The 25,843-nt window shown below is 51.8% G+C and overlaps 1 protein-coding gene and 1 pseudogene across 2 annotated transcripts in view; both read right to left on the reverse strand.

Moving 5' to 3' along the window:
• Nucleotides 1–25,843, reverse strand: part of LOC309625277 (regulatory factor X-associated protein pseudogene) — a 228,078-nt pseudogene that overhangs the window by 16,759 nt on the left and 185,476 nt on the right. The gene's annotated exons all lie outside the window — the stretch shown is intronic.
• Nucleotides 11,494–22,336, reverse strand: CCDC197 (coiled-coil domain containing 197). The gene is given in 7 exon segments (XM_082388233.1): nt 11,494–11,837; nt 14,795–15,091; nt 15,913–16,089; nt 17,716–17,751; nt 17,754–17,971; nt 19,142–19,482; nt 20,769–22,336. Coding segments are annotated over 7 exon segments (1,380 nt in total). The 5' UTR covers nt 20,876–22,336; the 3' UTR covers nt 11,494–11,633.

Consider the following 25,843-nt stretch of genomic DNA (forward strand, 5'->3'; position numbering starts at 1 on the left):
GGGGTGGAAGCAGGTGTCCCAGAACAAGAGGAAAGGCCTGTGTTCCCCGGGGGAATGCTGGACGCTGGCCTGGCTGGCCAAGACCCCTTTTGTCCCTCCATTCAAGGCGCATGTATGTTTGGGTAAAGACTGTGGCCACAGAACAAAAGACCCCTCACTCAACATTCAACAAAGATTTATTGCACATCTACTGTGTGCTGGGCACCGACTATGCACATCTGTGCACAAAACTGACAGAAGTCGCTGGCCTCACTCAGCTCCCGCTCTGGTGGGGTGGTGACCTCCGGCTCTCTGCACTGAATCTGTTGTCCAGACCACACAACCCCTATAGGGTGCGGGCAGGACAGGAGGGAGCCCCTTGGATGACTGAGATTTAATTTTCCACCAGCCTAGGAGGCACAGTGAGAGTTAATTTGGCGGGGGGGGGCGCGGGGAGAAACAAAAGGAATGTACCTGCCAGGCTGCTCTGGCTTTTCAAATGAAGCAAGAAAATCTGGAAGAGAAATAACTTTACAAGGCTCAGTTATACCACATCACAGCTCACTTTTCAGTTTAAACATAACCCACAGCCCTAGGAGGCTAATAGATAGGCCAGTTTTCCAGCCAACTGCCCATTTGTGGGTTCCACCCAGGCCTGGGTTTTGAAAGCTAACGTTTCTCCAGTTTGGGTAGCAAATGCTCATACCCCACACAGCCTCCTGGGCTGAGCAGGAAATACTCCCAGCTTCCATGGGAGGAGAAAGCGTTGGGTATGGTTGACAGAAAGCCAAGGCCACTGGGGGGTCCTGGGCTTGGCAAGAGCCTCCTGTCCCCACCCCATCCTCACCTCCTTGAGGCGGGGCAGAGAGCCTGGCCCCTGAAGGAGGCTGGAACATGTCCTAGCTACAGGATCTGGGGCAGGTACATGACCTCTGTGATGGGCAGCCTCTAATGGCCCCCAACAACCCCGCCTCCTGTGTTCATGCCCTTGTGTAATTCCCTCCCCTGGAGCATGGGCTGGACCTAATGACTTGCTTGTGACAAACAGAGTGCAAGAGTGATGGAGTGTCATTTCTGAGACTAGGTTACCCAAAGACAGTGGCTTCTGTCTGGCTCACTCTCTCTTCTCTCTTACTTGCCATGCTGTAAACTGCCCTATGGGGAGGTCCGCGGGACAAGGAGCTGAGGGAGGCCTTCAGCCAACAGCCAATGAGAAATGGAGGGCCTTAGTCCAACAGGCTATGGGAACTTCATCTGCCAACAGCCACATGAGTGAGCTTGGAAACCGATTCTCCTCCAGTTGAGCCTTCAGATGAAACCACAGCCCTGGCTGACAGCTTGATTGAAGCCTTGTGGAGAGATGCTGAGCCAGAGGACGCAGCTAAGCCATGCCCAGATTCCTGACCCACAAGAATAATGAGGTAGTTAATGTTCATTGTTTTAAGCTAAGTTTTGGGGTAATTTGTTATGCAGCATTAGATGACTAATACAGCCTCTCTTGCTCTCAGCCTCAGTCTGCTTCTCTAGGAAGTGGGGTTAATGATACTCACATCTCTGGGTAATTGTGTGGGTGAAGCCAGCTCTGGGGTTGCTTCCTCAAGCCCCCACTGGATGCAGAGTGGGTGCTCCACAGCACCATTCCTTACTACTGCTTTAGTCACAGAAGTCAATGTCTAACTGCAAACTCTGCAAGCGCTGGGAAGGAAGAGAACAGGGTGCTGTGGGAGCAGCAACCCAGGGCCCCGGCCTTGCTCAGGGGGAGAGGGAAGTCTCCTCAGAGGAGGTGAATTTTGACTGAGGTCTGAAGGCTGAGTTGGAGGAGGGTTCCTTTGTCCTTCTCTTCCCTGTCCCCCCAGCCTGTTAGTCTCTTTCTTAGCACTTTGTGATTTCCTGTCCTAGTATCTATCACCATTCATCACCATTAATGTGTGTCTGCCCTGGGGAAGCTCCAAGAGGGTGGGGACCAGGTCACCACAGCACAGCAAGTACGTGACACAGTGCCTGGCACGTAGTAGGTGCTCCAGAAAACTGAACTGAATGAATGAGTAGGCACAAGCAAAGACCAAGGGACAAAGCACTAGAGACAGAGGGAATGGCATAGGTGATGATCCGGGGAGAGGAGCTGGTGAATTCTAGGAACTGGGAGAGGCCCGTCAGGCTGGTGCAAGTCAAGAAGGGGAGAGTGGTTCACGTCAACCTGGAGAGGGGGTCAGGACCAGGTCATGCAGGCCTTGAGGCCTCAGGTAGGTGTTTGTCTTAAGGGCAATAGGGAGCCTTGGAAGGGGCAGGAGGGAGGGTGGACACAATGAGATGTGCTTTTTTGGCAGATCGTTGTGGCTGCTACGAGGAGAGTGGGTTTCTAGAGGGTGGGGGTGGAAGCAGAAGACCTGAAGGCCAGAGATGAGAGGGCTAGGGCCTAGGGTGGGGCACAGAGATGGGGGAAGTGGACAGTACCCAGGGGCAGACGGTGACATGGACAGGACCTGCAGTGGCTGGATGTGGGGCAGCAGGAGAGAGAGGGTCTGGGGTGATGCCACAACAGCACAGCCTCCGTTAGATTCAGCAGAGCTCAGAGCCTGAGTGAATCCCCCAACTACCATCCCCCAGGACGTGAAAAATGGAGAAGTTCAGGGCTGTGATCCCTGGAAACTCTCTAGACCCCTGGAGAGCAAAGCTCAGAAAAGCTTTGCCTTGGAGGTGTTGGTAAAAGCTTCTTGAAACTCGAGCTTTTGTTTACAGATGATGGAGGTTGTGTGGGGTAAGTGGTCCCGGGGGCCCCCAGCTCTGCCAGGCAGAGCTTGAAGTGCTGCATAAACACTGAGCAGCTTCCTGGATCATCTGTTTTCCTCAAAGATTTTTACAGGGAAGAAAACATGATTTTTTTGTATAAGAACAAAGTATTACGAAATAGAAAGCAAATTGACTCACATAAAATTTTCAGATGAAAATGCAAAAGTGCAAAAATATTTGATTTCCCTCAGGTCTGAGTACCAGGCCCCTGAAAGTCTGAGTAAACTCTTCTCTGCCACTGGAGATATTTGGCGGGTGGGGTGGGGGGCAGGGGGGGCGGAGTTCCAGGCTTTGATCAGGAAAAGTGCTCTAACTTTGAGGTCAGCCAGACTTGGGCTCTGCCACCTGATTGCTGTGTGAACTTAAGTGAGTTACTGCACCTCTCTGAGCCCAGGTATCAGTTTCAGTTGCCCACGAAAGACCCTGCCACTCCCATACTTCAAGCAGTTGTTCCTCTCAGACTGGCTTTCCAACTCTCACAATTCTCACCTTTTTGCCAGTTGCTGAAGGAGAATTAAAATTTGTTCATCTTCTAAGTGGCAGCATTTTGCCTAGAATAATTTCTTATATGAGATCACAGGAAATAGACAAATGAAGTCAATCATTGCAGGAATAAAAAACTGTAGGTATTCCCACTCCCCCCACTATATCTTATGAAAGACTTGATAGTAAAATCCAAACTGTATAAAGGTCTTAGATCAACTTTTTGAAATCTTTTAAAATGATGTGCTACACTATTCGGTATGAAAGAAAAAAAAGAAAATTTGAAAGTTCCCAACCTTCGGATCAGCCATCTTTATAGATATCATGTGATCTTATTTTTAGTCAGAACTTCCCAAGTCCATCCTCCAGAGCCGGTGATAATGTATCCAGCCATTGTTCATAAACTAGTAATAGACAGAAACACACACACACACACACACACACACACACACACACACACACACACACACACAGAGGTCAATCATGTTTTTCTATTCCCTTCCATTTCATCCATCCCAACTCCACATGTTAAAGGCCAGTGAGGACTGAAAAAGCCCTGTGGGCCTGTGTGGCTTCACTCACCCCAGAGCAAGTCTCTGCTGGCTCCAAAGAGGTGGACACTGTCTGTCACAGGCTCCAGTGTGGGTACTGGCTGTCCTGAGGCCCCCTCCTTCCTCATTCCTTGGAACAGCTCAGGTGACTGGCTACAGCATTCCTATGATTTATGATGTTATGGAGAGGGGAGAGAGGGAGCTCTTCCCCTAATAATTCCCTTGGAGGAATCATTAAACCCTTGCCTGGTTTAGCAAGGCTCATCCTACGTGACTGCTGGGGAGAGAGCTCATCCTGGAAAGTGGCATGGCCCCAGGTATCCATCGGCACCGATGCGTGGGACATGGATGACCCTGAGGGCCAAGTGGTAGCCAAGATTCCTCTGTCCCCCAAAATATCCCTCACTTTGGGCTCCTACATGGTCCTTACAATTTTTCACTTAGAGATTCACTCCTTTGCTTAAGACTTTCGTTTGTTTGTTCCTCCCTTCCTTCCTTCCTTCCTTCTTCATTTACTCAGAGGATATAAGGATGCAATCATTCAACACATATTTCTTGAGGGCCTATTCTGCGCTAGCCTCTACAATGGGTGCTGGAATATGTGGCTAAGACATAGCTTTTCTTCTTGAGAACTTCTCCTTCCAGTGGGGGAGATACAAATGTAAACAATTAAGTGACACCTATAAGGAGGTAATTACTCTTGAGAGCCTTTTACAAGGGGGTGGCAGCCAGAGGCGGGCTCTACTCGCTCTGCCTGGGGCAGGGGCAGCTGGGGAGGCTTCATGAAGGAGGTGAGGCTGGAAGTGGATAGGGAAGGGACAGGCAGGGAAAGAAAGGGCAGAAGGAACCTCCCTCGAAGCACATATGGACCGTGTGCAGCTCTCAGTGGGAGCCCAGGTGGCTGATTGGCGGGCTAGAGACATCGCCCCTCCCAGTTCACAGACACCCCTCCCAGTTTGCAGACACCCCTCCCAGACCCCAGCAGAAGCCTGATGATGAGAGCTGGTGCTGTCCTCGGGAGTCCCACCTTCACCTGAGGGTAACGCCAGGCTTGCCTCAGAGCAAATTAGACCAGTGTTTTACTGTGCACATGGATCCCCAGAGGATCTTGTTAAAATGCAGGTTCTGCCTTTCTCACAAACTCCCAGGTGATGCCCATGATGCAGGTCCCCGGACCACACTTTGAGTAGCAGGGATCTATAGTAGCACACTCTCCCTGGATTCCACCTGGGAACTTGATTCCACCTGGATTTGAACTTAAGCCATTGACTCCTGACTCTAGTTCATGATTCATACCCATGTCCCCTTCAGCCCATAACATCAGCTCTGAAAGGAGACAGATGTGAGGCCTGCCCCCTGGGCTGTGTGACCTCAGGCAAGCCTTCAACCTCTCTGAGCCGCCATTTCCTCATCTGCAAAATGGGATAGTCATTCTCACAGGGTGGGTATGAAGGCTGCATGAACAATGACGAGCTTAGCAAAGTACGTGGCACACAGCAAGCGCCCAGTGCATGTTAGTACTTGTTCTTCTAGTTCTTTTTGCTACCAAACTGTTTCCAGTTACATTGTTCCATCTGGAGCCCGATGGACTTGAGTTAAATGTCCCAGCTCAACCACTGAGCGGCTGTGTGACCTTGGACAAGCCACAGAATTGCACTGAGCTGCAGCTGCCCCTTCTGTAGAATGGAACTGGGAAACTGCCACTTTCTAGATCACGGGTTGTGGGGAGGACCCAGTGAGGTACAGTGGCCCAAAAGCAGCATCCTAGTACCACATCAGGGAGTTCTCACCATGGGGAGAGTCATCGGGAGCCTAGCTCTCTTGACTCACACATCCCCCCTTGTGTAACACTGAAAACGTGCTCTGTGCCAGGTCCTGACTAGGCACGGAGATTTAGGGGTGAGGGAGATGCAGCGCCGGGCCTCACATCTCCCCTTGCACAGTGCTGGAGAGCAGCTTGGAGACCCAGGGCTGGGCATCCTGGTAGCTGGCAGCCAGGATGAGCGAGCTTCGGCATCAAAGGGCAGGGAAACAGTGCAGCATCTTCTGAAGGTGCCTAGTAAGAAACAGGGACATACTGGTGCCAGGTGGGCTCGGGTTTGAAGACATTTGAGATGTTCCCATGGGCTGGCCGGCACTTACAGTCTTGGGCACAAGCCTCGAAGTAGCCAGGCCGTTCCTGGGCCAAGAAGAGGGATGGGCAGAGCCTGATGCCCCAGGGTGATGGGCTGGGAGTGAAGGCAGGAATGCCCAGTGCCTTTTCAGGTGGAGCCATGGCAAGGAAGCCTCTTCCAGATGTATTCTGTTATCCCCGTCTGGACAGCTTCGTACCTGGAGAATGGAACTCAGATTGGGACACCACATTTTAAGGCTAGAAACCAGTGGGATCCACTCAGAGAGTGGAGACACATTCAAGAAATCAGAATTGCTGAACTTGGAGAAAAGACAGTGTGCAGGGGCCAAGAACCCTGTCTTCAGAGACTTGAAGAGAGTCCTGTGGGTGAAGGACTTGACAATTAGCTTTGTTCTTGGAGACGCCAAAGGTTAGGATCGGTGAGATGCCAAGAAGAGTTGGTTTCCAATTAAGTTTTTCCATTTTTGAATAAATTTTTTTTCCCCTCTGGTTATAAAAGTTAACCACGCTTATTGCAGAAACTTTGGAAAATATGCAAAAGTAAAAAGAAGAAAATTAAAAATTAGAATCCTCCAATCCAGAGGATGGGTTGATGAACATGGCAGAACAGAGTCCCTAATCCCTTTTCGACAGCTCAGCGTTCTTCAGGAACCCAATTCCTGCCCAGCAGGTGGATTGGCTCCCCACACGCTGGTGATTCTTGGGTTGGAGAGAGCCTGGAATCTGAAGAAGTGTGAGGGTGTATCTGACAGCTCTTGCTGTAATACTGTGTAACAAACAACCTCCAACTTCACTGGCTTACAATTATAAGCGTTTATTTCGCACTCCATGGTCCGTGGATTTACTGAGGATTGAACGGTGTCGGTGGATCCGAGCTGCAGGTTGGTCTATGTCAGCTCCACGTGGCTCTCATCCCCCTGCAACCAGGAGGCTCCCAGAGGCACACAAGCCCCACTGCGCAATAAGTCTTAAGCCTCTGCTTGTGTCATAATCCACTGACATCCCACTGGCCAAAGCAAGTCACAGGGCCAACCCAAAGCCAAGAAGTGAATACTGAGCCTCTGGCAGGAGCACGGATGTAGACGCCACCACAGGGGGTGGAGACTAGGGACCACTTACTCAATCTACCGCACCTGGTGGGTATAAAACTTCCCACTCCACCCCAGGGTCAGGATCCTCCCACTTAGAAGCACTGCTTTAGTCTATTTCCTTCTTTTACATATATAATTTTTACTAAATTCAGTTTATATTCAACTTTTAAAAAAATGCTTGCTTTTTTCACTTAACTTTACACCCTATAGATAATTTTCCTTACGTTAAGTATTTTTGAAAACATGGAATTTAATGGCTGCAGAATTATAAAATCATAAAGTTTTGCATCATTGACTGAACTCTTCCTCCGAGATATTGAGTTTGTATCCAGTTTGGCTACTGTAAGTAACAATGTGGTGGACATTTTGGTACAGACACCGTTTCTGTTTTGTAATGGGCATTTCTGGCTTGTGCTTGCCCAGCACCAGGCCTCACCTCCCTGTGATAACAACTGCCTGATTTCCCTTTGGGGAACCCTTCTTTCAGTTCATATGGTTGGTCTCCAGCCATGGAAGATACTCCACCTCACAAAAACTCAAACAAAAATTTGATCAAGGCCTGGAAATCAGAGCATGGAATCTCCCCTAGTTACAGAGATTCATTCAGGATGGACAGGGGGCCTAGGCCTAGCCAATCAGAGATTTGTTTAGAGCGACACCTGACCCAAGGTGATCCAATCAGAGTAAATCCTGGGACTTGCCAGGGTTTACTGGGAAGAGACATTCCCTCTTTTCCTCTGACTTCAACCTTAAAGGATGCGGGGCCGAGGTTGTTGACAGCTATCTTGTTTATGCTGAGCCTGAAAATGAAGCCAAGCTGTAGCAGAGCAGAGCCCACAGACAGACTGGATTCTGTTGCCACTGAGCTCCTGATCAAGCTGTTCCTGAAGCTTTAGAATCCCTGGTCTTCTCGTTTTATAAGCCAATATGTTCTCTTTTTTGGCTTAAGCCAAGTTGAGTTGGGCTTTCTGTCATTTTGAACCAAATAGCTCTGGTTTTATTAACTTAAATTTCTTGACCTAGAATTGCTGAGCCAAAGGACATAAACATTTTTTAAGCCTCTTAAGATGTCTTCTCAAATTGCTTTCCAGAGAGTTTATGCAAACAGCATCGCAGTGTTGGAGAGCCTATCTTATATGCATTAGTGTATTAACTAAAAATTTTTTGATGGGCAGAAGTTATGAGGTGTAATTTTATTTTTAGTGAAGAGAAATATCTTTCATGTTTATAGGCCATTTTTATTTATTTTGTGATTTGCTGAAATGAACAATTGATGTCATTTTTTTTTTTAACTGTGTATGGGTTCTTTAAATATCAAAAACATTGATCCTTTTTCAAATTTCTCACCATTTCCCCCCAGTTTATTGTCTTTAGATATTTGGCTGGGTTCTGAGGTAGATGCGTTTTTCATTTTTACGTGGTCAAATTATTTTCAGGTGTCACTTCTGTTGCTCTCATGCTTCCAAAGTTCTTCCTGACTAAAGATCAGGTAAATGTGGAGCAGATTTTCTTCTTTTTGACATTGAGATACCCAGTGTTTCTCACCCTGTGACTGGAGACCAGTCTGCACTGGAACCATCTGGGATGCTTGTTAAAAATCCAGATTTGGGGGGTCTCATGCCAGAATCAGAATTTCTGAGAATGAGCCCTGTTTAGCAAGTGTCACAGGTGGTTTTAATGAACATTAAAGTTGGAAAACCATCATTCAAAGGAACTGGAATAGACTACAGTATGTGGTGTGGAAAAAGGACATAATTTGATTTTCCTGCCAAATAGCCAGTTTTCTCAGCACCAGCCACTAGCTAGTAGTCCAACTCTTCCTGGATGGTCTGTAGAAAGAATGTCCTCACGCTTGAAGAAAATTAAAGCTGGAATTCGATGTCAGGTAATGAGCTCTCAGTCTCAGAAAATGTCCAAGCCCAGGGCCTCCTAGTGTCTTGGGGTCTCCGGATCCGAATGGGCAGTCAGATGAAATGACATTTCATAAGGTACCTGAACCACTGCGGTTTTCTCCAAATGCCCTCGAAGGCCTTTCTCCAGCTAATATGGAACCCAGGAGGAAAGTGCTTTAAAGGTACAGGGTCAGGGCTGAGAGAGCTTTCTGTCTGACAGAAAAGCCCAGAAAGGATAAACCCCAGCGTTCTAGTACATGCCAGCAGCCTGAGAGAGCAGGGCCCCTAAGTGCAGTTCCCAGTTGTCCATTTCATGACCCAAGCTCCGCCCAGAGGAGGCTGGGAGCTCCTAAAAGACTCAGATGCCCGCTGCAAACTTAGACTAATGGCCAGGTCACTGCCACACCAGGTATCTGTTCTGATGGCCCTCCTCCCCAAGGAGCGTGCCAAACATCTGAACTAGACCTACAAACGTACACACAACAGGTGCACGGCAGGCAGATGGCAGGGGACAGAGAACAACAGCTCCACACAGAGCCCCAGCGGGCAAAGTGAGAGGACTGTTCCCTGGGCCCCTAACAGGGTGTTATGTTCAGCACCTCCCAGGAGGTCAGACGGGGTGGGGATGGCCCTCCCAGGATGCCAGGTCCCCATGACGCTTGCCCCATTGTGCAGATCCGGGCAGGGGGAGTTGGTACTCCAGGTGAAGCAGAGCCCAGCTTAGGCGTTTGGGATTTGCCATTACTCCCAAGCAGCAGTTCTCAAAGTGTGGGCCTGGGACCAGCAGCGGCAGCATCACCTGGGAACTTGTCAGAAATGCAGATTCTAAGGCCTGGCCACCCTAGGCCTGCTGGATGAGAAGCTCTGCGGGTAGACCCACACTCCATTGTAACAAGCCCTCCTGAGGGATGTTCAAATCTAAGAATTGTTGGCCTAACATGTGCCCACATTACAGGGAGACTAATGAGATACTTCAGATCTCTTTGGAAAGTGGATGTTGGGTGGAGAGGTACGGACGCGAGATGCTCCCTGCCATGCACTGAATGTTCCTGCTCCCTAAATTCCTATGTTGAAATCCTAACCCCAGTGTGATGGTGTTAGGAGGTGGGGCCTTTGGGAGGCGATTAGGTCATGAGGGTGGAGCCCTCATGAATGGGATTTGTGTCCTTATGAAAGGGACCCCGGGAGCTCCATCACCCCTTCCACCACCTGAACCAGGAAGTGGGCTCTCACCAGACACCAAACCTGCCAATGCCATCATCTTCCACTTCCAGCCTCCAGAACTATGAGAAATAAACGTCTGTTGTTTAAGCCACCTGGTGTATGGTATTTTGCTATGGCAGCCAGAATGGTCTAAGACACCCCCAGGTATGGCCTCCAAACCTCGTAGCCTGGCCTTTGCGACCCCACGGTGGCTCCCCAGCCCACCATCTCAGACTGCCTGTCGGGTTCTTTGTGCTCCAGCCAAACTGGAAGCCCTACCCTGTGTTTCCTTCAGTTTCTTCAGCCCTCCCCCAACCTCTCCCTTCTGAAATCCGACTCAAGCCCTACCTGGGATGCTCTCTTTGCCCCAAAGGCCTGAGAGTCAGAAACTCGAAAGGATGTTTTCTCTGCAGCTCCCCCCGGCCTTTTAAGAAAACTGCTCTTAAGACCTGACCCGACATAACCTTCTTTCTTATATTTAGCTTCCCTAAATATTTCAGTGGCCAGGTCCTACTCAGCCTCCCACCCCCTCCCTCCGAGCCTCCCGTCCCCTCTCCCAACAGCACCTGGAAAACAGCAGACCCTCGGTGCTTGTTGAAGGAATAGCAGCATCTTTTCTGAAACTCCCCTTTGAAAGGTAATTTGCTGATGCCCCACCATTTGCTGCAAATCAGTTGCTCCGAACTTTCAAAGTTAACCTAAATCAGTTAACATCAGCAGACCCACAGAAGTGAATCCTTTTCGGGGCTGCGGTGGCCGCCAGGATGATTTCACCTCCGTGGCTCAATAACACCAAGCCAGTGCCATCCACGCAGGGGCCTTTCCAACCTTGACCTAAGAACGTCAGACTGGAGAGGGGATTCCCTTAGACATCCTCGCACCCGATTTCACACGTGGGAAAACCAGCCCAGAGAGGGGCTTTGCCCTGTCCCCGGTCCCCCTGAGAGTAGCACTCATTCCAGGCAGCTCAGGGACCCTCAGGTGGGCAGAAGGCACCAAACTGGTATCCAGCTTCTGGGAACCAGTGATGAGATGTCTTCCTACAGACTGAGTACCCCCGGTCTGCTGTGGGCCAGGCCAGCTCCCACGCATCCTGTGGCTCACGGTGGCTCCTTGTGAGAGTTCCTATGACTGCAGCGTTCCCAATAGTTGGGCATCCATTCAAGCTCCTTGGCCCCAGACAGACCCACCAATGACAGCGAGAAATGCATCCCCAGCTTCTGGGTGCAGGTCTCCAACCTGGGACTTCCCACCAGGCTGCTGCCTCTGTCTCGGGAACCTCCCTCTGTCTCGCCCACCGTCCCAGGCAGGCCTCACCTCGATCCCTGCCAATCCCCCAATGCAGGGAACAGCGCCCCATCAACCCCACCTGGCCCTAGCTGCCCCGCCTCTCGCTGAGCCCCGCCTCCCCTAGCGCCCACCCACTCAGGAGCGCTGGTGGTGGAAAAAGGAGGCCAAGCAGGTAAGGAGATGGTCGTGATGCTGGCAGGGCTGGTGGCCCTGGGCTGTGTCAGTACAGGCTGGAGCACTCTGAAGTCTGGGTGCTAGGAAAGGGGGTCCTGGGGATCGAATCTTGACTCTTTGAATGTTTCCTGAATGGTCTGGGGTAACTTCTGAGGCCCCGGTCCTTGGGGTTGTCTGCTGTCCAGCACACTCTGGGTCCCGTGAGCAGTGAGATGAATCTCACAGTCTCCATTTTGTCCAACATAAATTCCTGGGAGAAAAAAGAAATCTCTCTCACTTGACTGTACTCTGGCCCCTGGACACCACTTCCCAGGGACCAAAGCAACATCAAGGTTGACCTGCGTCTCCTTTAGTATTCACAAGGGCCCTGCCAAAGATGTGGTATCAATGCCAATTGGCAAATGAGCAAACTGAGGCTCAGAGAGGTTAAGTGACTTGTCTGAAGTGACACAGCCCAGCAGTGGCAGAGCTGGATGGCTCAGAGCCCACGTCCTTGTGCGGCTTCCTGAATGTGGTTGCCTGCCTCTTCTCACTGCTTCCTCCAAGAAGCCCACCCTGACTGCCCCCAGCCTCCCTCTCTGAGGGGCACTCATTTCTTAAGGGCCAGGTGACCTTTATCTCCCTCCACCTCTCTTTCCCTAGTACCATGCCGAGCGCATGTGGGTGACTCTGAGTCTTGACTGAGTGATTGCTGAGGGAGATCTTTGGGACGCCCTGACATCACTGGGTAATTTCTTCCTTTATCTTGGGAAGAAGATGAAATTAATACTCTGTGACTGTAGGGCAAATGTGCCCTTACTTAAATGCTCATTCACATCATGATGTGAAGGATCAATGCCCCAGGGGATGCCAGTTATGCAGCCTTCACTGTGAATGGTGCCCCAAGAGCTGTGCCATGGAGCAGAGAGGCCCTGATACTGCCTGTGAAATTCTCCTGAGTTCTTCTCAACTAAGACGCAGGCTCGCTCACTGTGGACTCTTGCTGCTAGACAACATTGGCCATGGGACTCGCCGCCAGTGTCCCAGAGGCGCTAAGAATCCTGAGTTCAAACAACTCCACTGAACTTGCCTCGAAAGAGAAAAGCAAGCTATGACTTACGATGAAACCAATGCTGAAGCTGGCAGACAAGGGAGGGTGGAAAGGATGGGTCCTGGTGGTGCCACTGAGCCTTGGGTCACACCAGACCTGAAACCCACCCAGACACGGAACTTCCACGCACGATGCAAGACATGCAGTTACAAGAGTCAAACAACCTCAAAAAGGAAAAGTAAGGCTGGAGCAGTCACTTCCCAATTACAAAACTTACTGCAAAGCTGCAGTGATCCAGACGGTCGGTGCTAAGGACAGACGTAAGGACCAATGGAATAGGATTGAGAGTCCAGGAATAAACCTTCACATTTACAACCAATTGATTTTTGACAAGAATGAGGAGACAATTCAATGAGGAGAGAGCAGTTTTTTTAGCAAATGGTATCGGGACAACTGAATATCCTTATGCAAAATAATGAAAGTGGACCCCTATCCCATACCATATACAAAAATTAACTAAAAATGCATCATAAACCTAAATACTGGAGCTAAAACTATAAACTTCTTACAAGAAAACTTAGGTGTAAATCTTCATGACCCTGGATTAGGCAATAGTTTCTTAGATATGATGCCTAAAGCACAAGCAACTAAAATAAAAATATATAAATCGGGTTTCATCAAAATTGAAATCTTTGTGCTTTAAAGGACACCATCAAAGTGAAAAGACAACCCATAGGGTGAGAGAAAATATTTTCAAATCATATATTTGATAAGGAACTTTTATCCAGAATATACAAAGAATATTTACAACTCAGCAACAAAAAGACAAACAATCCAGTTAAAAGGTGGGCAAAGGATCTGAATAGACATTTCTCCAAAGAAGATATACAAATGGCCAATAAACACGTGAAAGAATGTTCAACATTATTAATGATCAGGGAAATGCAAATCAAAACCACAATGAGATACCACTTCACACCCATTAGGATGGCTAAATTATAAAAGACAGACCACCAAGTGTTAACAAGGATATGGAGAAACTGGAATCCTCATATTTTGATCATAGGATTGTAAAATTACACAGCCACTTTGGAAAACAGTTCAGCAGTTCCTCGCTTAGTTATCTCGTGAGTTACCACAAGACTCAGAAATTCCACTCCTAAGTATATACCCAAGATAACTGAAAAGATATGTCTATGCAAGAACATGGGCATGTATGTTCATAGCAGCATTATTCATAATAGCCCCCAAATGAAAACAACCCAAATGTCCATCAACTAATGGATAGATAAACAAAATGTGGTCTCTCCATGCAGCGAAATATTATTCAGCCATAAAAAGGAATGATTTGTGCTACCACGTGGATGAAACTTGAAGACATCGTGCAAAGTGAAAGAAGCCAGATACAAAATGTATTTTGGGGAAGTGATGAAGAGATTCAGGAAATAGATACTAATGATAGTTGTGAAATTCTGAAACTGTACTGAAAACACTGAAGTGTGCACTTTAAAAGGGTAAATCTTAGGGTACTAGAATTATATCTCAATAAAGCTATTATTAAAAAGAAAACAAGATATGGTGCTGTGGGTGGAAGCCAATCTGATCACATGACCTCCGTTACTGCAGCATCAGCATTATGACTGGTGGGAGTTTGGTCCTGGTGGGGACCCTCCCACTGAGAAGGGAAATCTCAGTGGACTTGACGAGAGTCTGAAGTTTAAAATGAGGACCCTGCACAGAGTCTCCCTCGGTCACTGAAATGTGCCTCCCCGTGTAAACGTGACTACATCTGTGTGCTCCTTGGTGTGTTTGCAGGTGTGTCAGTGTATGTTTCGTGTATATTGCAGGGTGCGAGGAGAGCCCATATGAGTATCTGTATGAGTGTGTACCCCGTGTGTGTGTGTGTGTGTGTGTGTGTGTGATGTGCCGGGGTGGGGCTCCACATTAAGACCAGGCAAGGCAGGAGCTCCTTTACAACCCTCTGACCCTGCGCCAATGAGCGTTCATTACAAGTTTGCCGAGAGCCTAAAAGAGACCCTGAGACCCTACCGCACCCGTGCAGGAGCCATGCAGCCATGGAGGGAGGGCCTGATAGGGCAGCTCACCACCCATGCCCCATGAGGCGAGGCCGAGGGCAGGCTCAAGTCGGAGGCCAGCCTGGGCATGAGAGTCCTCACCCGGATGAGGTCGAGCTTGGAGAAGAGACCCGCGCCCTTGGGCACGCCGTGGGCAGAGGCGCAGCGCTGCTGGGCCGTGCTGTGGATGGCCGTTTGCATGCAGTTGAGCAGTTGGTTCTGCAGGCTCGGGCCCCTCCCAGAATTCCCTGCCCCCTGTCCCCAGCTCACTGAGGCCGGAGAAGTGTCCTGAAGCCAGGAGCCACCTCCTCCTGCTGGTCTGGGCTCCACAACCAAAGGGGCTTGGATGAGTCCCCCCCCACCTCGGGGCCAGAGCATTTGCCTCTGCAAAGAGGGACACTGGACCGACTAACTTGCAAGAGGGTCCTCCCAGCTGGGCACATCTGTGGTCCACACCCAGGGCAGGGGCCAGGAGGGGACATGGGGGAACCCAGGGCTCCTCACTCTGGGAAGCTCCAGAGTTGTGGACTTCAGGCCTTCAGGGTTGTGATCAGCAACCTTACTTCTCACCTTCAAGAGAAAGACCCATAACAGACTTTATAAACTGTGGCCAATCCAGTTCCCCCTCAAAGCTCCTTGGTTGGAAGTCAGCAGCCCACAGACCCCAACCCTCATGTCTTCCAAACTAGGATCCCACAAGGGCCGGAGAAGGTCCCACATTTGCTGACTGCACCCTGCCCAGGTGGAGTGGCCTGGCACAGCCCTGTGCCCCAGCCTTGCTCCCCTGTGTCCTCCAGGCAGCCCCCAAGGCCAGAAGGGCACAGGCTCTGGTATGCGGAGGACCCGGGGGTCCGGAGAGTAACTAGTCCACATTCTCCAGGCCAGGAAGGAGGAGCTCAAGGGATTAAACCCAGAAATCCTGGCCCCGGACTTCAGCCCTGACTTACTCTTTCCAAGCTGCATTCTTCTCATCTGTGACTAGATATGAGTAAGAATCAACCAATATTTAGGAGTGCAGATGCCAGGCCCTGGGACTGTACGGGGGGCATCCCAGCTGGTCCTTAACTACCTGTGGCCTCAGTTCTCCCACCTGTCACATGACATCAGGCTCATCTTAGAGAAGCCCTTTGAAAGCTAACAGTCACCAAAGAGAGGTAAGTGGGTAAGTGGTGCGCGTGTGTGTGCGCGTGTGTGTGTGTGTTGCGGGCCGATCATTATCGAGGAGACAGCAGCCCCCGGCCCCTGCGCTGCCCGACCCCCAACCCCAGCCAGTGGACTTGATTCACATCACAGCTGCCTGTGTCTTTCTGGTAGGTGACACCATGTTCCAACTGCCGCCACTGCTCCTGCTTGCGGTGACACTTCTTCTGCAGCTGGCACAGCCGGATCTTGAGGCTCTGTGGTAGGGTGGCTGGTCAATTCGGTGCAGCTGACCTCCCGGGGCACCTGCCCTGGGCCTGGTCCTGAGGAGCTCACGGCTCGGGGGTCTGAGCGATGATGGGGGTGGAGGAGGGGAAAGTTCTGGGTGGTCAGGGCCCTTTAAGGCACCAGGAGATGCAGGAAAATGTTTGTCTAGGATCACTAGGGTTTGAATCCCAACTCAGCTCCTGGAGCCCGTTTTTCTCACCGTAAGCAGAACCACCTGTCTGGGCCCTTCCGGCTGCAGGAACTGCTGGGAGGACACCAGGGGGCAAGGTTGTGACAGCCTCTGCGGCCCAGGCCTGCGGGGCACAGGATGTGCTGTGTGCACTCCCACGCCAGGCCCCGCGGAGATGTGTTTGGAGGACACAGGTTATATATGTGTCCTCACTTTTCTGAGGACTAGTTTTCTTACTTTGAAAATGAGAAAAATAGCATGCCTGGGACTAGGGTGCAACATTTAACTCAGAATTAATATAAATGATATTTTAATGCAATTTTTTTGTTTGTTTTTGTTTTTGCCCGTACTGCGCAGCTTGCGGGATCTTAGTTCCCCAACCAGGGATCGAACCCATGCCCCTGAAGTGTAAGCGCGGAAAGCGCGGAGTCCTAACCACTGGACCACCAGGGAATTCCCAAATGCAGTGTTTTTTAAAAATGAAAGTTAAGGCAAAAAAAAAAAAAAAAATCCATGATGAACAAAGTATTAAAATTCTCAATAAAGTTGGGATCCAACCTTCTACTTGCATACTCACCTAACTCCCCTCCTCTAGTCTCAGCTCTAGGAATAGAAGCACCTACCTCCGGGTGCTGGGGTGAGGTTTAAATGAGATAAAGCTTGTTAAGTGCTTCTCACAGTGCCCCGTCCACGAAGGAAAAACAACGTACAAAATGGTGTAGGTTTTCAGTGTTACCACTAGGGGGCAGAGACTGGCTGCAAATGCCATGCCACTGTCCTTTGCAAGAATCAGCCGACTCATCAGCCTCACTTTCCCCGTTCCCTTCCTCTCCATGTCCCCGTCCTCTGTCTTCTCCATGTCCCCAGGTCCCAACTGCAGCACAAAAATTCATCATGCCATGCCTTTGCCAGGGCAGTTTCTTCCGGATGGAATGCCCATCCCTTGGGGTGGAAGTTCAATTTATTAGAAGATTAACCAACTATGAGGGAGATGACCTGTTGGGGCACTTAACTCTGAGACAGTTTGTGTTCAGTGTCTCACAACAGCCTACCAACTAGGTTGAATTGCCCCCACGTCACAGAAGAGGAAACTGAGGCTCAGAGAGGGTCTAAACGTGCCCAGGGTCATGCAGCTAGGCAGAGGCTGAGTTGGAATTTGAACCCCAGTCTGTCTGAATCTAGAACTCCTGAGTTTTCTACCACGAAGAACACCTTTTAAGTATAAGCTGAGTCTTCCTCAGGAGAAACCCAGCAGAAAGGGAGGGAAAGGGGTACAGAACAAGGCTCTGGAGTGACCGCCCCACTCAGACCCTCTCAGGAGCCCACCCCTGCTCCAGGCCTTCTCTGAGGTTGCAGAGGGAAGGGGGTCCCTACATCCCAGTTCTCTGGGCCAAGGGGGATGGGCCAGGCTTCAGGCAGCTGTTACCAGGATAAGAGCCCTATGGCTTCCCTCTAAGAGACTCCCTCCAGGCTTTGGTGGACGGCCTGGCTCATCTTGAAGAAGGCCTCCAGACGCTTCTGGTTGTCCTGCTTGACTGTGAAGAGCTTCCCATAGTGCTCCACCATGGCCTCCACCATGGCCTCCACCGTGGCCTCCACCGGGGCCTCCACTATGGCCTCCACCGGGGCCTCCACCATGGCCTCCACCGGGGCCGCCTCCGGCTCCTCCCCTTGGTTGTAGCCTACAGAGACAGTGCATGGCAGGATGGGTGGGCACAGAATGCCCAGCCCTCACCTGCCCCCTGCAGTGATGCTAGTAAGGTAGGTGGGACTTCTGCTGTCCACTGGAGCCCCAAAGTTGAGAGCACCCCATCACTGACCTCCCACCTCTTCAAGAGAAGAATCAGCATTTGAAAGGCCACCGCGGGCTGAGAACAAGGATTCTGGATTAAGGCTGCCCAGTGAGGCAGGAGAACCCCCCCACCGCCACCCCAGGAGAAACTGCCGACTGGGGGAGCCTGCAGGAAGAGGACAGGGATTGTTGCTGTCCCGAGTGACGGGATCCCCAGCTTTGTTGGTTGCTCATTCTGGATGGGTTGAACAGGGTTGAATTGCTGAATTAGGAAGGTCCCAAACTAGGAGGCTTCTAGAAGCAGCACTGGGTGCTGGGTCTGCTTCAAACCCCGTGCCTGACCGGGAGGCCTGCGCCCCTCCTTGACTTGGTGCTCAAGGCTCTTTGGTGCTGTTCAACCTTCCAGTCACATCTCCCAGCGACCCCTGCCGGATCCCGGCGCTCCAGCACACTGGAACTCAACCCCAAACCCACTGCACAGGGCCGTGGCTCCAGCCTACATCTGTGCTGTTCTTCTGCCTGTGGCGCTGTTCCCCTTTGCTGAACACATTTGAGCCCCATGAATGGCCCCTCCTCCATGAAGCCTTCCCTGACCTCCAGGGCAGAGTCCTTGGGGCTCCTGCAGCTCCAGAGCACTTAGCACAGTGACTCTGAAATCAGATAGACCACAGTCTGAGACCCAGCCCCACCACTTCCTGTCTGGGCGACTTGGGCAAGTCCCTTGACCTCCCTGAGCCTGGGTAACACAGTTCTCAGAAGCTCCTAAAGCGGGTAAAAGGATTTAGTAAAGAGCTTAGCACAGAGTGAATATTTCATAAACAGTAATAGTTACTTTTATTATTGGTGATGTAAAGACAATGACGATAATAAAATTATGTATGTTTGGCTCCCCTCCTCTTTCCTATCAAGTTTTCAGCACTGATAACAGTGGATTCTGGTGCAAATCATGATAAAACAGAACACAAAACTCATTTCAGATGCCTGTGTAATTTTAGTTCCTAAGAGCAAAATCAAAGACAAATGAGATAATAATAACAGCTGACACTTACTGGGTGCTAGCTAAACCTCGGGCACCGGGCTACGTGCTCGGAAAGGATGAGCCAGTCCACAGAACCGTTGTTGTTCCCGCCAGAGACGTTGAGGACTTGCTGCAGGCCACATGGCTGGCGCCCTGGCTGGCTCGACCACGGTGGCACCGGCCTGTGGATCCCCGTTCTGCAGGCGAGCTCAAGGCTCAGCGAGCTCACACACGCCCAGCTTCCCAGGCTGGGAGGTGGCTGCAGAGAGGACAGGCCTGCTGAGGAAGCTACATACGTACCCTTGGGGATTTTCTCAAGGACCTTGATCAGATAGTCTTCAAAAACCTTATGCTTCTCCACCTCTCTCTTCAGCTTCCTCTGTCTGTAGAGACATTTCAGTGCCGGCGAGAGAGCCAGATGTGAGAACACGGTTTGGAGACTTCCAGGTCGTGACCCCTGGCAAAGGCCAGCCTCTGTGGATCTGCACGGATTCGGGCTGGGCTGGTCACTGACCCCATCAGTGGGCCACTGACTCGAGTCTCTCTACCCCCATTTCACTGCTGAGTAAACTGAGCCACAAACAGGTCAAATAGATGCCTGTGGTCAGGCCATGAGGAAGGGGCCTGGGGGCCAGCGAGGCCGGACCTTTGTGGCGTGGGGTCTACGGAGCCCCTCCTGCAGGCTGAGCTGGTGGCAGATGGCCTGAGCCCCCAGTAGCCGGTGATCCGGCCACAGGCTTTGCCTCTCTGTACCTGGCTGGCCCGTCCGTAACAGGGGTAAGCAGACCCCGCCCTCACAGGCCGGTGGGGACCGGGTCTGGGGCTCCCAGCACATCATAAGCACTCAGTCTGTGGTCGGGGCCCCGGCAGCCCCCACAGGGGCGACAGCCACGTGCTGCTGCCCAGCCGTCAGGGGGCATCACCAAGCAAGATGCGTCTCCAACAGGTTGCCCACCCTGGGCGCCTTCAAGGTCAGTGGTCAAGGGCAGAGGGCAGAGCAGGAAAGGGCTGTGGTGGGTATCTCTGAGTGACTGCAGATTTCCCCAGGGCAAGCCACTCTGCCTCTCAGGCCCCATTTTCTCATCCATACAGTCCTGGAAAATGCAGGAAAAAATTGTCTTCTCCCGGCAAATACCACGTGGGGCCCTGTGAGCCATGGTGGGGAGGTTGGGAAGCCCTATGAGAATCCAATGGACCGGTTGGGACTTTTCTCCATAAAATCACTCACAGATATCAATACATCCTTTTGCATCTAACTCAGGCTTTCGTGGGCAGCCTGAAATTGAAGAGTCACCCAGGGGCAAGGATTCAGGGCGTCTGCTTGGAGACACGGCAGCAACCCTGCAGGGTGATTTTAGAGGGGCCAAGCTGACAGATGTGTAGGGATGGTCACCCACAGCCCTGCCTTCGTGGAGGGAGACTCAGCTTGCACAGCGCCTGGGACTGGCCCAAGGTCTGAGGTCAAAGGGCGGGAGCCAAGCCCCCCACCTCCTCACCACTTGCAAATCAGCTGCCCCTCCTGACTTACTCCCGGGCCTCAGTCCCCTCCCCGTTCATTTCCTGGCCTGGACTCCTCAGGCATTTTTTGCTCAGTTCCAGCTGTTTAGCCCACTGCAGGTGGCCCTGGGGCTGAGGCAGGGGGCACGGCGGGGCTTGGGACAGCTCGTACTTTGCCTGGAGTTGGCAGAGTTCCTGGAACAGCACCTGCAGGTCCCTGTCCTTGTCACCGGTATTGCTCAGGCCAGCCTCCTGGCCTGTGTCCACGGCCGCCGGCATTGCCCCTCACCACCTCAGGCTACGCTGGAGGATGAGAGCCACGTGGGCCAGGCAGGAAGAAGATGGATGGCCACAGCAACAGTCAAGGCAGCAGCTTTCTCTTCTGATTCTCCTGACGGTCCTCAGAAGCCAGTTTACTTCCCACATCATAGAAAAGGAAACCGAGGTTCAGAGAGGCCCCTGTGACCAGCTTGAGGATGTACAACAGGGCTGGATTTCGACTCCGGTTTCACTAAGTTCAAAGTCTGAGTTCTTTGAGCTGTGCCCCCCAGCTCTGGAGGAGCCAAATGTGTCATTCTGCAGTGGCATTATTGCCTTTGTCACCCCATAACTGGGACAGCTCCATCACAATCAAGTTCCACGGGTGCCAAGATGCCTGGGACTTCCAACAGGTGCTAGCTTCCAAGAGCATTCAGGAAAGACTCCGAGGGTCAGAGCTGGGGATGGGTGAGAGAGTAGCCCACATAGGAAGGAGATACCTTTGTCATCTATCTCTACCCACCCGTCCCTCCAGCCATTTATGCATTTAACTGACATCATGTACTCTGAGCTTTTACAGAGCTAGAATGGAGACCGGGATAGACACTTTGAATGAGCTCACGGTCAAGCTGGGAAGGTGGCCTAGTTGACAGATAGTTTCAACACAGCCTTGCAAAGAGTTCCTGGGCCGCTCACCTAAGTCTGGTTGCTAGTTATGGCCAAAAGAAGACAGTCTCCCTAAGCGTGCTGTTCATTGGCCATCTGCTGGGCCAGCCCCGGCACATGGGAGGAGCAGGGAGAGAAGGGGTGGGGCTACACGTCAACCTGTCCAGCCCTGAGCATCGGACACGGGTACACGAGCACGGGAAGGAGGAAGGGGCCCAGATGACTCACTCGACAGCTCCAGGAGCACAAAGCCGCAGCTCAGCTGTGACATCACAGCGCTGGCTTCTGTCCTCATGATGTGTCCATTGCAGGATCCACCTGTGGGTGGAGTGGAGGGCCTGATTCCCCGAGGTCCTGTGGCCCTCCCCACCCCTGCCGCCCTGGTTCAGTTCCCAAGGAGAAGGGGTGGAGAGGCGTTGGTGACCTCAGGGGAGACTTGGGCTGTTTTTGCTTTTCTTTCAAGGATGGTCATCTGTGGTGGTCTTTACTGATACCCCAACCTTGCAAGCTTCCCCAATCCTACTGGCTTGTCCTGGGACTCCCCCTTTTGCCTCCTTTTACCTGATTTTGGGTAGCTATAGCTCGGGCACTTCCCCAGCTGGGGCACTCAGCAACCATGGAGGGTTCAGCCCTGTCCATGGCTCAGGACTAAGTCTGGCCCAGGGCAGGGGAGGCGGAGAACAGAAGGCACCTTCAGGACCTAAACCTGGTCCTGCCCCTGCCCCTGCCTAAGGCTCGGCTCTGTTACCTACTGTTGGAGCTGCAGGTCTTGTGCCACTGAGGGGAGTTGGGCGCAGCACCTGCCTCTGGTATACCTGCTCCATTCACCGCCCAATTAACTGGCCAGTCCTTCCCCACCAAAAGCCCCATTCGATCAGAGGCAGGGCCTCTACAGAGGGCAGCCTGGGTGGGTCTCACTGGGAAGAATGCTGGGGGTCTGCAGTGAGGGCAGAGGTGGAGGGAAGGGCCTGTGCAGGGGCAGAGACAGGCCTGGGGCCGAGGGTGGGGTGTGAGGTCAGGTCTGTGGCTTGAGCTGGGGCAGGGGCTGGGGCTATGACAAAGGCTGGCACAGGCTCTGGATCAAAGGCTGGGGCTGGAGCAATGGCCAACCCGGAGGAGTTGGGCTCATTGTTATTCTGGGACAATTCCCCATCTCCCACTCCTCAGCAATTCCCCTCATGACCCCTCATCAGCAGGCAATGGATTTGGTCCTAGTTGCCTGAGGAATCCCTGAGCAGGTCCCAAGGGAGCTGCCTGTATGACCCCCCATGGTTCTGGAGCCCCAAAAGCATTTGTTGTGGCCAACCGAGAAATGGAGGTGGGCGGGCCTGGATCTGGCCTTGGGTTCAGACGAGGGAATGCCGGTGCTGAGGGAGAGAAGCCCAGGGCCTAGGGCTGCCCAGAGGGTCAGAGCCAGCCTGGAGGCGGGGGTGTGGTACAGAGGAGGATTGGAGGAAGTCCCCCCAGAGTTGACAATGTCTGAGGTGGTTCTTGGGATAAGAATGAATGAGGAGAATAAGGTGGGAAAGGCATTCCCGGCAGAAGGAACAGCAGGGACAAAGGTTCAGAGGCACGAAGTAGCATGCACGGACTGTGAGAAACGCAGGCAGATACTTAAAAGCAGAAGGTGAAGGTCAAAGTTGGGGTGTGTCTGGAGCCAGAGTGTATCCACCAGCATCTCTGGATGCCTGCAACAGAAACTGACAGGGCTACTCTGGACAAAGCATCAATGGAAGGCTGTGAGAGATCGCACAGAATCGGAAGAAAGGCTAAAAACCCAGGCTCAGAGAGGACCGGGGCCCAGGGCAGCCCTGGAGATCCAGGCAGCAGGAACTCAGGGAGATAACCTCCCAAATGAACCCTCCCAACCCCTTTCCATAAGCTTCTCCATCCTTAAGAATCACAGTCCTGGGACTTCCCTGGTGACACAGTGGTTAAGAATCCGCCTGCCAATGCAGGGGACACAGGTTTGAGCCCTGGTCCGGGAAAATCCCACATGCCACGGAGCAACTAAGCCCATGCGCCACAACTACTGAAGCCCGCACGCCTAGAGCCCGTGCTCCGAAACAAGAGAAGCCACAGCAATGAGAAGCCCGCGCACCGCAACGATGACCCAACGCAGCCAAAAATAAATAAATAAATAAATTTATTTTTAAAAAAATAATAATAATCAAAGTCCTTACAGAAGGTGCCCAGCTGGCTGAGCCTGGGTCATGTGCCCGCCCCTTGGCTTGACTGACAGTCACATCATAGGCTCTGCCTTGGGGGCTGGAGGTTTCCCAGAGCAAATCCTGAGGCTGTGGACTCTAGAAGGGGAAATGGCCCCTGAACAGGGGCTCACCGCATGGAGGCTCAGAGAAGCCAGAACAAGGAGTTTGGTCTTTATCCTGAAGGCAACGAGAGGCTGCAGGAGAGGTGTGGTCAGACTGGCATTTCGGAGCTTGCTGTCGGGCTCGGCGCAGAGGGGAATCAGGCAGGCCAGCCGCTGCAGTGGCTAACGTTTGTCTGCACACTTGTAAGCACTTTTCATGCGGGGGTTGACTTAATACGACACGTCCACGAGGTCAAACCTGTCAGTGTTTCGCAGATGGGGAAACTGAGGCCTAGAGAGGTTGAGTAACTTGCCCAAGGTCTCACCGTTGGGAAATTGCTGAGCTATGAATCCAGGAAGTCGGGACTCTAGAAACATCTGGGAGGCTGAGGTGCTGGGACAACACCTTGGGGGTCCTACAAGCCAAGATATAGAGTGAAGGAGGCGGCCCTTGGGGAGATGCCATCAGCGCCTCTGGGCGTCAGGCCTTCATTTGTGAAGGTCACGTGACTGACCCTCTCCCGGCTGAAAGCAGGTGCTGGAGCAGCCTCACCAGACCCTCATCTCTCCGCAGGCTCAAACCCCACAGCACCTCATCTCCCAGGAACTTAGGGCCCTAAACCACTTGACCCAGTATAGCCACAGGCAGGGGTTGCTGTGGGCATGGTGGCACCACTCGCTTCCCAGTGAGGATTTTATTTTTGGCCTGAAACGTGCCCCCCGCCCGTGGACAAGGCTGGGAGACAGACTGTGGCTCCGGAGATACTTCTCCCTGTCAGGCCCTACAGAGCCCTACAGAAAGATGGCCACAATTACCAGGGCTTGACGCTGGTTATGGACTTACTTCTGCCTGGCTCTTTACCAGGCATCTCTCTGTGAATTCTCAGAACAATCCTCCCAGCGGGTGTAAGCATCGCTCCGTTTTGCAGATAAGAAAACTCAGTATCGATGAGGTGAAATCACTTGCCAAGGGCACACGGCTCACAAGCGGTAGCAGGGCTGGCTGTGCAATTTGTGGGACCCAGCGTAACAGGAAAATGCTGGGCTCCTTACTCAGAAAGTTAAGAATTTCAAGACAGCAATGACAGAATGTAAAACCAAGTAGGGAATCTTCTGAGCCTGGGCCTTGTACAACTGCATAGGTCCTGCCCTGGGACTTGGACCCAGGTCTAGGGATTCCAGAACCTGTTCTTAAACTCCCACTCCCTTCCAAACCCACTAAGCTGCCCCAGAGCCCTCCTCTCTGCTCTGGTTCGTCCTCTTCCTCCCCCTCCTCTCTCCGGCAAGCTGCAGTGACTAGGGGTGGAGTCATGGGCTTACCTTGGGGCTGAAAGGAACTTTGAAGAGAGGAGACCAAGGCGAGAGAGGCAGGAACTGCCGAGGTTCCACAGCTGGTGAGTGGCCCAGGTCGCAGACCTCCCAGTGCAGCCTCTATCCCCTGGGCTTTGGGAGAGAGAAATCCAAGGCCAAGCTGTCTGTTACAGACAGCTGGGAGTCTGCTTCAAGGGCAGAGCCACAATTAAATGGCAATAGAATCCCCTTTTAAAAAGCATTAACAAGGACTCAGTGGGGCTGGAATTTGACCCCAGGGCTTGAGTCTCACAGCACAGCAGAAGGGAAGGCCGGATCAGGCCTCTGCCCAGAATCCCAGCCCCACCTGCTCTGCAGCCCCAAATGCCTCCCAGCAGGAACAAGGCTGGCCTTCTGCACCCATAGCTGATGCCCAGGATGCAAAGAGTGAGGCTGTGGGGCCAGGCAGTTCTACCAGCTGTGTGACCTTAGGAAAAGTACATAACCTCTCTGAGCGTCAGTTTCCTGAAATGCAAAGTAGAGATAATAACAAGCTAGGATTAAATGAAATAATCCACATAGAACACGTAACATTATCTCATTTTTAAAAAAAAATAGCCTGTGTGTGTGTGTGTACAAAGAAGAAAGTCTAGAGGGATAAGAATAAACTTTTTAGAGCCTTGTTTTAGGGACAGAGTATGAGGGGAAATCTTTCTGTAATT

The sequence above is a fragment of the Balaenoptera borealis genome, assembly GCF_965194805.1.
Source record: "Balaenoptera borealis genome assembly, chromosome: 3".
NCBI lineage: Eukaryota > Metazoa > Chordata > Mammalia > Artiodactyla > Balaenopteridae > Balaenoptera > Balaenoptera borealis.